We start from the raw sequence: 12,597 nt of genomic DNA, 5'->3' as shown, positions 1-12,597 counted from the left end.
TAAAAAAAATAAAAAAAAATATTTGCAAAAAATGTAAAACAATGTTATTTTTCTTACTACTTTCTTTTTTTAAGATTTTATTTATTTATTCATGAGACAAACACACAGACACAGAGGGAGAAGCATGCTCCTCACAGGGAGCCCGATGCGAGACTCGATCCCCGGACCCCGGATCATGCCCTGAGCCGAAGGCAGATGCTCAACCGCTGAGCCACCCAACAGTCCCTATTTTTCTCACTTTTTCTCAGTTTTTTTCTCAGTTTTTACCTCTAACTTGATAAATATTGTCTCTGCACATATAATCAAAAGTTCTTTAGACAATTCCTTTTTTTTTTTAAAGATTTTATTTATTTAAAAATAGTTAAATGGGGACACCTGGGTGGTTCAGCGGTTGAGCACTTGCCTTGGACCCAGGGCGTGATCCTGAAGTCCCAGGATCGAGTCCCACATCGGGCTCCCTGCATGGGGCCTGCTTCTCCCTCTGCCTGTGTCTCTGCCTCTCTGTCTCATCAATAAATAAATTCTCAAAAAAAAAAAAAAAGCCTGTACTTAAAATAAATAAAAATAAATAAAAATTTAAAAAAATTAAAATAGTTAAATAGGCCAGGCCTACGCCCCGGGCTGAAGGCGGCACTAAACTGCTAAGCCACCAGGGCTGCCCAACAAGTTCTTTAGAGATGTCTGGGTGGCTTGATGGTTAAGCTTCTGCCTTCTGCTCAGGCCGAGACCTCAGGGTCCTGGGATCAAGTCCTGAGTCGAGCCTGCTTTTCCCTCTGCCCATGTCTCTGCCTCTCTCTGTGTCTCTTATGAATAAACAAATAAAATCTTAAAAAAAAAAAAAAGTTATTTGGGGGGCATCTGGGTGGCTTAGTTAAGCATCTGCCTTTGGCCCAGGTCATGATCCCAGGATCCTGGGATGGAGCCCCATACTGGGCTCCCTGTTCAGTGGGGAGCCTGCTTTTCCCTCTCCTGCTCTCTCTGCTTGTGCTGTCAAATAAATAAAATCTTAAAAATAAATAAGTTCTTTGTGATTCTCAGTAAATTTTTAAAGATTGTAAAGTGGTCCCGAGACCAAAGAAATTGGTAACTATTGCTCTGCAAACCAATAATATGCCATACACAATCTCATATAAGTCAAAAACATCATCTCAGCATTAATGACTAAAGTCTATACAGGCCATACACACTATATTCCACACTGCCCTGGCCCCAGAACAACTTGAGCTTATTAAAATTAGCATTAAGCACTTTTTTTTTTGGTGAGGAGGTGGGCATATGGGGGTACAAAAGTATAGCACAATTATTCTGAAATGATTCCCAATTAGCTCTTTACAGAGATAAAAGAATAAAAATAAAATGAGGCTGTACGACTTAGCCTTACTTATCCTTTTGCTGTTTATAAACATTCAATCTGGGATACCTGGGTGGCTCAGCGGTTGAGCATCTGCCTTTGGCTCAGGGTGTGATCCCGGATTTCCAGAATCAAGTCCCGCATCAGGCTCCTTGCATGGAGCCTGCTTCTCCCTCTGCCTGTGTCTCTGCCTCTCTCTGTGTCTCTCATGAATAAATAAATAGTTTTTTTTTAAAAAAAAAAAAAAGAGAGAATGAAGAGACAAGTCACAGAATGAGGTATCAATGTGCAAATTATTTCTCTAATACGGGATTAATATGTAAAGAATCCCTATAACTCAACAACAAAAAGATAAATGACTTGATTCAAATATGCACAAAGGACTCGAATAGCTGTTTATCCAAAAAAAGATATATGAATAACCAAGAAGTACAAAAAAAGATGCTAAATATCTCTAGCTAGGGAAATAAAATACCATTTCATACCCATTAGAATAGCTATTATTAAAAAAATAAACAAAAAACCCCACAGGGGCTCCTCAGTGGCTCAACTGGTTAGGCTCCAACTTGATGCCAACTCAAGTCTTGCTCTCAGGGTCATGAGTTCAACCCCTATGTTGGCAGGGAGTCTGCTTATTCCCCTCTTTTTGCCCCTTCCCCCATGTTCTCTCAAATAGATAAATCTTTAAAAACGAAACAAAAACAAAAACAGAAAATAAGTGTTGGTGAAGACAGAGAAAATGGAACCCTTGAGCACTGCTGGTGGAAATGTAAAATGGTTCAGTCACGGTGGAAAAGAGTTTGACGCTTAAAACAGAAATTCTACTCTTAGGTATATATCCAAAAGTATTGAAGGCAGGGACTCAAATAGCCAAAAGGTGAAAACAACTCTAATGATGAATAAACAAAATGTGGTATATACAAAATGTTCTTCTAAAAGACGACACAGGGAAAGGGACGAGAAGGCCATGTGACAGAGGGATACACTGCAGTTATGCAGCACAAACCAAATACCCAGAGTCACTAGAAGCTGGAAGAGGTAAGGAAGGATTTCCCCCTATAGTCTTTGAAAAAGCATAGCCCTCCCAGCATCTTGATTTTGGACCTCTGGCATGTTGAACTGTAAGAGAATAAATACGTTTTTAAATCAGCCAGTTTAGGGCTTAAACTAATACAAACAGTATTTTTGAAGTATCAGCTAATAGAGGAGTTGTACCAGTGGATGGCAGAGTAGGGTCTTCTCATCAACAGAATACCCTTGAACAACCATAAATATAGTATTTACCAACAATATAATGTTTTTCAGCCATAAAAAAAGGAATGAAATTTTGATATGTGCTATGATATAGATGGACCCTGACCACGCTATGCTTAGTGAAATAAAGACACAGATAGCTAAGTATTGTATGATTCCACTTATAGGAGTTAACCAGAAGAGGCAAATTCATAGAGACAAAAAGTAAAACAGTGTTTACCAGGAGTTTGGGCTGGAAGGACAAAGGGTGAGTTATTGTTTAATGGGTACAGAGTTTTTGCTGGTGATGATGAAATGTTTTGGATATAGATAATGGGATGGTTACAAAACACTGTGAATGTATTTAATGTTACTGAACTATATATATACTAAAAATTTTAATAGGTATACCTTTCACACTTAAAAAAATGGTTTAAAATGTTTGAAAAATTGACTTACATCCTCAAAAGATGAAATTTGTTAGTAATTTTCAAATAGAAAAAAGTAAAAACTGCACCCTAGTGTAATAATAAATAACACACATCACTGATAATGCTTTACTTACCCGTTTGGGACCACTAAAAATCTTTCTGGTGTTTTCTTTTGATTTATCTCCTTGTTTATTTGGGGGCTTCTTCACACTTTCAGGCACACCAGGCAAGTCCTCTGTAAAATCCAAGTTTTCTGAAATGGTAATCAAAACTAGCTAGCTTTCTAATACTTCAAATTAACTACCAAACAAACTATGAACATTTGGGGGAGTGATTTATTGGGAGGGAAAAGAATAAAAGGAATAAAAGCACCACTCAGTTGACAAAATATTCCTAACAATATTAAGTCCCATTTTGCCATTCTCACCCTCCTGTTTGCTCCCTACTCTAGGAGAAAAATCAGATCCCTACTCTAGGAGAAAATCAGAAATCTAGTTACAGTGTACGTGCTTCAGTTTTATGTTATGTAAATGGAAAAATTAATTCTTCTGTAAAATAACTGTTGAATATCTATGGACAATGACATTAGGATGGTCTAATTTAAACACATACACACTATATCAGGTGGTATCTACCTTTAACATTTTCCTAGAACTTAAGTAAAACTGAATCATGCTGGCCTTCAAAGTATGTCTGCTTACATCTACAAAAACAGGAAAAAAAGAAAAGAAAAGAAAAGAAAAGAAAAGAAAAGAAAAGAAAAGAAAAGAAAAGAAAAGAAAAGAAAAGCTATCCTTAGCAAAAGATAGAAAATGACCTAGTACAATGTAGCTCAATGATTTGTTGGTCTTCATACAAAAAATAAGCAAAGAATTAGATTAATTCCTAAATGACTATATTTTTTTTCTAGCCTAAACACAAAAAATAAAAACAGGAAGACTTTTGCTAGCCCAATCCCTAAAAATGTTTGCTATTTTATGTATCAGATGAAGACCCAAATTCCAACTTTGGCTATATCTATCAAATGGTATCTAATTTTTAAATTTTATTTGGTATCACCATGAAGTTTCTGAACCTGATGATTTCACATTTCAAAGCTTAAAAGTTATATTACCCCAAAGTGTAAATTTCAGCCAGAGATTTTCAATTGCTGATTAAGATAACTTGCTATCCAAGTTAATAAACGATAAGAGCTAAGTAAACTGCGGGAAGACAGGAGCTCAGGTTTCATACATCATTATTTTATCATCCTCCCAAGAAACCAACTGTAAAACTGTCTGCCCAGTCAGATCTCATGTGACTAGCAAGGCTGCTGCAAACTTCAGTGCTCCAGAAGAGATTCAAGACAACACTGGATGAATTCTGACAATACCCTTTATTTATTACTTTTATTTATTTTGGGAATAAGGAGTGAGCCCTTAGGCACTATTCCTATATAATTCTAGTTTTGAAGAGCGACTCTAACAAAACTATTTTTAGGCCAAATATAACAAAATGGTAGAGTAGTCTCAAGTATGATGATGTACAAGAGAATCTATACGTAAGAATACTATCAGAATTCTAATTCACCATAATGACACCTCTCGTATGACTTCACAGTACAAAAACTTTACGTAGCAAGTAAACCAATACAAAGAAACTATGTACTTGGTTAAATATATATAAGTATAGCCCCTATATCCCAGAGGCTTTCACTTACTCTTCCTCACAAAGCCCTTATCAGGTAATGACTTAATTGCAGCAAAGCTAACCTACTTCTTTTGTTTGTTTCTCACAGTAGACTATCAACTCTTTGAGAGCCTCTAGTCATTACTGGCCGTCCTATTTTAAGAGACAAACTTCACTGTTAAGAGTGAATAAATACTTAACTAGCACTTTTCAATTTTATTAAATCAACTCAAGAGGATGATTTTTAAGATTAAGACTTAAGATTTCTTGAGAATGTTTTAAACATTTATTAGTTCATTAGTTTTGAGCCAAATACAAAGCTTTTTATCAATTTTAATTTTCCAATTTTTCCATTATTACATTCCACTATCAGTGTAGTTCTAAACTGCCAAAATCTACCCTTAAGTCTCCACTGCATTTGGATTTTCAAAGTGGAAACATCAAGTTCTCTAATACTCCTATACACACACACTCTTAAAATTCTCTAATGGGAATTAAAACACAAATATGAAATTAAAACACAATTATATAAGGATCAGTTATAAATCTATAAAATGATCCTTACAATGTGGAATTAACATTTAAAATGCTGTAAATCTGGATAAGGCAATCTGTAGTCCTAAAGAGTACTTCTACTAAAATTGAACATAAGTTAAAATTAAGTGTCTAAGTAGAAACTAAGTAGCTGCTGATTTAAACCTAAAAGGCATTTACTTAATTTTTTTTTTTTTTTAAAGTCTTACCTGCATTGTTAGCACTAGACTGACTGTCCTGGGAATTATCAATGCTTTCAGGAGGAGGCTGCAAGGAGGGGGATGGAGCTGTTTTAGTTCTTTTTTTGCTTGTCTTTCTTTCCACTTGACAGTCATCTTCATCATCATCTTCACTTTCACTGAGATCATCAAAACCAAAATACTTAATTTTGTAATTAGAACTTCCAGAACCTCCTTCATCACCTCCTGTCTCATCATGATCTTCAAAACCAAAAAATTCAAGTTTAACATCCTTTTTAGATTTAGTATTACTAGGTCGAAATCTAGTAGTGGTCTTCGAAGTCGCAATATCTGCCTTTTTTCTTAGGCGGCCAGCTTCACCCAAATCTGCAGGGGTTGATGCAGTGAATTCATCCATGCTCCGTTCCATAGTATCCTGTATGGTAACATTACAAACTGACAAGCAAGATGGATGTAAAACAGTGTAATCTCTAGTCCGTCCAACTGTCCCTCTAAAACTGGTCCCAGAACTTACACTGCCTTTCTTTGCCTGATTCAGGCCATCCTTACTTGATTCACTGTTTGCTTTGGCTAAGGCCTGACTGGTTCCGTCCATTAGCTTATCAAAATTTGAAGCTCCTTGTGAGGATTTTGCTTTATTGGCCCTACAGTACGTCCTACAGTTGCTTGGCCTAAGAACACTTTGCATGATGTCTTCCTCAATGGCTTCATTTAGATTTTCCAACCGGTTTTTAAAATCCTCATCCTTCATCTCCAAAAGAGGATCACTATCCAAACTTAAAATACAATCTTCTGATCTGATATCTTCAAAATCATTATCCCATTCATACAAACCAGTTCTTACAGATCCCTTAATGGGAGATGTTTCTGATGGAGATTCTGACCTTTTTCCAAGTTGAGAGTTCCAAGTGTCATTTGTTTCCTTGATTTCATCAGCTTTGCATACAGAAGCTACTGTAGTTTCTGCACTGGGTTTCTTAGTACTGTCTTCAGCATTTTTGTAAATATGGTGACTATTCTTTTCATATTCTTCACTAAAATTCTCCACTTTATCTATAAAAATTAAAAATAAGTCAAGGGTAAAAACATAAATGACACCAATGTCAAAGTTAACAAACAGGAATATCTGGCTACTTCACAGTACAGAATCAATCTTGAAATAACTGCAGTTACATTAAATTATGAAGAAATTAATGGATGTTTACATATCTGACATTTCCCCTTCTACCTTTTTTATTTTTAGGGGGGGGGGGGGGCGGCGAGGAAGAGGGAAAGAATCCTAAGCAGGCTCCACGCCTAGCATGGGAGGCCTACACAGGGCTCCATCTCCAGGACCTTGAGATCAAGACCTGAGCTGAAATCAAGAGCTGGGACGCTTAACTGACTGGGCCACCCAGGCTTTTTTTTTTTTTTTTTTTTTTTTTAGCACAGAGCTCTCATGTCTTTTAGTGAACTCTCCCTAGACATTCAAGTCCCTTAAAATTGTTACCCTTAATTCAAGAGATTTCAACATTGTTAAGCAACTAGATCAATTCAGAATTAAACGACTAACCCAAATCTTCTGAGGTTTTGCAAATAATAATGCTTAAATTGAAATTTACTTAGTAGAATCTAAAGAGTATAACACAGGGGTGCCTGGGTAGCTCAGTCAGTTAAGCATCTGCCTTCAGCTCTGGTCGCGATCCCAGGAGCCCTGCATTGGGCTCCCTGCTCAGCAGAGAGGTCTGCTTCTCCCTCTCCCTTTGCCCTTCCCTCTGCTTGTGCTCTCTCTCAAATAAAATACATAAAATTTAAAAAATAATAATAATAATAAACAGTATAACACAATAAATTATAATATTCTGGCAATGTATCTCTCTGGAGTAAGAACTCCCATAAGGCATGCCACTCTGTCAAGAAATCCATCTCTGGGTCAGGTTTCTTTCACTATTTCCGCTTTCCAGTCTTTCTCCTAATCCTATATGCCATGTAACTTCAAAGATTTTTTTTTTCTTTTTTTAACAGTGGCTCTGGTGGATAACTGGCTACCCCAGCAATTTAGTGAACCTTAAACTTCCTATTCATTTTTAACTTGAGGAATTCATTTTTGCTATCTTTAATTTTTATCATCAGAAACATTTTTGTTAACCTTTCTAAATGAGAGATGAAAACAGAATTTGAATTGATATTATGATTAATTCTCCCAGCATTGAGTGGTAGAAAAACACTAGCAAAACGTTTATGCCAAGCAGTAAAAGTACTTAAAAAGTGCACTTATATTTAAGAAAAGCCAATTACAGATCTCAATTAACAAGCCATCAAGTATAGGCAAAGGAATGATAACATAAATTCAATGCACAGCTGTTAATGCTACCCAATGGGTTTAAACATAATTTAACTTGTTAGATTTATATTTACTTACCTTTAGAGAAGGCATCTAATACCTGACCTGTTTTATTCTTAAACAGTCCCCAGGAGAAGGCAAAGAACTATAGTATTCATAATCTCAGAAGTACCATTTGCTAAGCCTAAAATACTGAAAAGCTAAAAATTAAAAGCTAACTCTGACATCTGATATCTTAAAAGGGATAGAAACAAAACCAAGGCTAAAACCAAACCAGAAAAAATATCACCACTGCTTTTACTAACAAGTGGAGAGAGAGCATGGTAGCTGAGTCTGGAGACTTATGTTGCCCTGGCTAAACTAGCTCTTCAGAGCTCAGGCAAGACCCCTAACTTTGGGAGTTTTCCTGAGGGCTTCAACTTCCTCATCTGTTCAAAAGGGAAGCCACTGACCTAGACTACTTTACAGCATTACTGAAGGAATTATTTCCTAATAAATAGCTTATGGGAGTACTTAGTATGCTTAGCTACACGAAGGTCTCTGGGAGGTCATTAAACATTGTATTACCCCCCTCCCTTTTTTTAAGAGACAGAGGTGGAACAGAGGGAGAGGGAGAGAGAGAATACTAAGCAGACTCCATTACCAGCCAGAGCGCTGGCTCAGTCTCACAGTCCTGAGATCACAACCTGAGTGGAAATCAAGAGTGGGATGTGGATGCTTCACCGACTGAGTCACCCTGTCACCCCTACACATCACTTTTATAATTGTAGAGCATTCTATTGTCTTAATGTTACAAAACTAATTTAGGCTGTTTCTAATTGTTTTATGTAATAAAGATCCTTCTTTTTTTAAAAAGATTTTATTTATTTATTCATGAGAGACCCAAAGAGAGAGAGACAGAGACACAGGCAGAGGGAGAAGCAGGCTCCATGCAGGGAGCCCGAAGTGGGACTCGGTCCCGGGACTCCAGGATCACACGCCCTGAGCTGAAGGCAGGTGCTTAACTGTTGAGCCCCCCCGGCGTCCCTCCTTCTAACTTAAAAAGTTTATGGGGAAAAAAAAAAAAAAAGTTTATGGGATACCTGGGAGGCTCAGCAGTGACTGAGTATCTGTCTTCAGCTCAGGGTGTGATCCCGGGGTCCCGGGATCGAGTCCCACATCGGGCTCCCTGCGAGGAGTCTGTTTCCCTCTCCTAGGTCTCTGGCTCTCTCTGTGTCTCTCATGAATAAATAAATAACATCTTTTAAAATTACAAAAAAATAACCTTGTTCTTTGCTACTTGATGTTTTAAGAAGCTAAATGGATTTATGTGACAGAGAGGCTGGGGTATTTGAGTGAGGAGGACAGCTGAAAGTAGTTCTGCATTTCAGGGTAAGGTATTGTTTTCTCTTCTGAAGGTATAGTTATAAATATTTGTTTCAGAGCTAAATGATGAAGGACTATGGAAAGTGTTTATTTTGTGTATTAGAATATGGTTATAGGGATCCCTGGGTGGCGCAGCGGTTTGGCGCCTGCCTTTGGCCCAGGGCGCGATCCTGGAGACCCGGGATCGAATCCCACGTCAGGCTCCCGGTGCATGGAGCCTGCTTCTCCCTCTGCCTGTGTCTCTGCCTCTCTCTCTCTCTCTGTATGACTATCGTAAATAAATAAAAAAAAAAAAATTTAGAATATGGTTATAAAGAACTTGGACATCATAGGCAGAACTGTTGGTTATGTTGGCTTTTATCTATGTAATGTATTTCAGAAACTTAAAAATACATAATGTACTTTAATAATTCATCTGTAAGACTGTTTTTGCAATATAATTGAATAGATGAGTAAATTATATCCGCTAAAGAAACTTATAGATATAACTTTATTTTAAAAAATGTTTTGAGGACAGCCCCAGTGGCTCAGCGGTTTAGCGCCTGCCTTCGGCCCAGGGCGTGATCCTGGAGTCCTGGGATCGAGTCCCACGTCGGGCTCCCTGCATGGAGCCTGTTTCTCCCTCTGCCTGTGTCTCTGCCCCTCTCTCTCTCCCTCTCTCTCTCTCTCTCTCTCTCGAATAAATAAACAAATAAAATCTTTTTTATTTTAAAGGAAAGTAAGTTTGTGAGCAGAGATTTATTAATGGGTTTCACAGGTTCTTCATATTTTGTGAAATTGTATGAAAATGTGCACACATTTTTCAGGGATAGTATGTATAGTTTCAGCAAGTTTTCAAACTAAAATATACTTTTATTGGTTTAAAGGAAAAAGAGAAGGAGGAAAATATATGCAGGATATCAGTGTATATTGACTAGAATTTCGAATGTCTATGGGAAAAATGGATTATTCAATCAAGGGTAGTGAAACATCTGGGGGAAATAAACCGAATATTAAAATATATTCTAGGACGGCCCGGGTGGCTCAGCGGTTTAGCGCTGCCTTCAGCTCAGGGAGTGATCCTGAGGACCAGGAATCAAATCCCACATCGGGCTCCCTGCATGGAGCCTGCTTCTCCCTCTGCCTGGGTCTCTGCCTCTCTCTGTCTCTCATGAATAAATAAATTTAAAATAAAATAAAATATATTCTAGATTAAACAAAGACTTGCATATGAAAAATGAAACTATATACATATTATAAAATAAAAGAGAATTTTAAGAAATACATTAGGGGGATCCCTGGGAGGCTCAGTGGTTTGGTGCCTGCCTTCAGCCCAGGGCATGATCCTGGAGTTCCAGGATCAAGTCCCATATTAGGTTCCCTGCACGGAGCCTGCTTCTCCCTCTGCCTGTGTGTCTGCCTCTCTCTCTCTCTCTCTCTTCCCCTGTGTCTCTCATGAATAAATAAATAAAATCTTTAAAAAAAAATACATTACTCTGGAATGGGGAAGTTCTCTAATACAAACCCCATAATCCATGTTAGTTTGTTTGTTTATTTATTTATTTATTTATTTTTATGATAGTCACAGAGAGAGAGAGAGAGAGAGAGAGAGAGAGAGAGAGAGGCAGAGACATAGGCAGAGGGAGAAGTAGGCTCCATGCACCAAGAGCCCGATGTGGGATTCGATCCCGGGTCTCCAGGATCGCGCCCTGGGCCAAAGGCAGGCGCCAAACCGCTGCGCCACCCAGGGATCCCCAATCCATGTAATTTACATAAAATCTAAAATTTCAGCAAGTTAAAGGAACAATAAAATGTAAAAAACAGAATTGCAATTAATATTACCAAAAAAGAGGTCAATTCCCTTCATTAAAAGAACTCCTACACATCCAGATGAGTTAAGAGAACCTAAGTATGGAAAAAATATAACGTTTTTAGAATATCTGAGTATATCTTTATGACCTCAGGGAGGGAAAGTTTATTTCAAAGAGATACAAAAACTATTAACCATAAACGAAAAGAAATTTCATCAAAAATTAAGTCTGTCCATAAAACAACACTAAGTACTGACACTACATAAATAATGCATATAACTCACTAGTAAAAAGATGCCCAATAAAAAAATGATCAAGAGACTTGACGATTCACTCAATAAGAAAGGATATTCAATAAGGGTACCTGTCAGGCTCTTAGTATCAGTTCAGATCTTGAGGTCAGGGTCATGAGTTCAAGCACAGCACACTGGGCTCTGCACTGGGTGTGAGGTCTGCTTAAGATTCTCTCTCTCCCTCTCCCTTACCCTCAATCATGCATTCGATAGATAGACAGACAGACAGAGGTGCCTGGGTGGCTCAGTCAGTTCAGTGTCCAACTTTTGGTTTCGGCTCAGGTCATCATTTCATGGTCATGGATTCGAGCCCTAAGTCAGGCTCCACACTCAGCACAGAATCTACTTGGGATTCTCTCTCCCTCTCCCCCTCCCACTTGTGTGTGTTCTCTCTCTCTAAAATAAGTAAATATTTCAAGTAAATAAAAATAAAAATAACTGAGTATTAGCAATTCCAAATGGTTCAGCATGAGAAGTATGCTCATAGCAACATCAATCCAAACCAATGAAATCTAAATATTCATTAATGGGACAGTCAATAAAGTGGTCTGGTCAAAGAAATACTTCAGAGCAATAAAAATAAAACTACAGGGGAGCCCGGAGGGATTAGCGGTTTAGCGCCGCCTTCAGCCCAAGGCGTGATCCTGGGGACCTGGGATCGAGTCCCACGTCAGGCTCCCTGCATGGAGCCTGCTTCTTCCTCTACCTGTGTCTCTGCCTCTCTCTCTCTCTCTCTAATAAATAAAATCTTTAAAAATAAATAAATAAAATAAATTTTAAAAACTACCTTTCTATAGGAGCATATCTTATAACTAACAAAGAGCATTTGGGTAGTATCTTCCACTAACAAAGAGCATTTGGGTAGTATCTTCCACAATTAAAAATGTCCATGTCAAAGAAATGAACTTACCCTTTTGAAGCAAGCAGCTTTATATGTACTTACTCTACAAACAATAAATGTGAAATAACGTAAGAAACAAGAAAACTCACTATAATTTCCTGGGTTTTGCCTTTATAAACAATAAAACACCTATCAGTAAAGAACTACTTAGGGCAGGCCGGTGGCTCAGCGATTTAGTGCTGCCTTCAGCCCAGGGCCTGATCCTGGAGACCTGGGATCGAGTCCCACGTCAGGGTCCCTTCATGGAGCCTGCTTCTCCCTCTGCTTGTGTCTCTGCCTCTCTATCTCATAAATAAATAAAATCTTAAAAAAAAAAAAACTACTTAGCGATGCCTGGGTGGCTTAGTCGGTTAAGTATCTGCCTTTGGCTCAGGTCATCATCCCAGAGTGGGATTGAGCCCCGCACTGGGCTCCCTGCTGAGCAGGGAGCCTACTTCTACTTCTCCCTCTCCCTCCCTGACACCCCCTGCTTGTTGCTCTGTAGCTCTGTCAAATAAAAAGTAAAATC

General features: G+C 38.1%; 1 protein-coding gene across 5 annotated transcripts in view; it reads right to left on the bottom strand.

Moving 5' to 3' along the window:
• Nucleotides 1–12,597, bottom strand: part of WAPL (WAPL cohesin release factor) — an 80,719-nt gene that overhangs the window by 47,617 nt on the left and 20,505 nt on the right. For 4 of the 5 annotated variants that reach the window (XM_055325191.1, XM_055325190.1, XM_055325188.1 and 1 more), the window contains 2 exons: nt 5,427–6,470; nt 3,150–3,268 (listed from right to left, as the gene is read on the bottom strand). In XM_055325191.1, coding sequence (XP_055181166.1) covers nt 3,150–3,268; nt 5,427–6,470 — 1,163 coding nt within the window. The remainder of the gene's footprint in view (nt 1–3,149; nt 3,269–5,426; nt 6,471–12,597) is intronic. The other variant, XM_055325189.1, reaches the window with a different exon arrangement.

Source organism: Nyctereutes procyonoides, unplaced genomic scaffold, assembly GCF_905146905.1.
Source record: "Nyctereutes procyonoides isolate TBG_1078 unplaced genomic scaffold, NYPRO_anot_genome, whole genome shotgun sequence".
Taxonomy (NCBI): Eukaryota; Metazoa; Chordata; class Mammalia; order Carnivora; family Canidae; genus Nyctereutes; species Nyctereutes procyonoides.
This window is presented reverse-complemented; position numbering and strand designations above follow the sequence as displayed.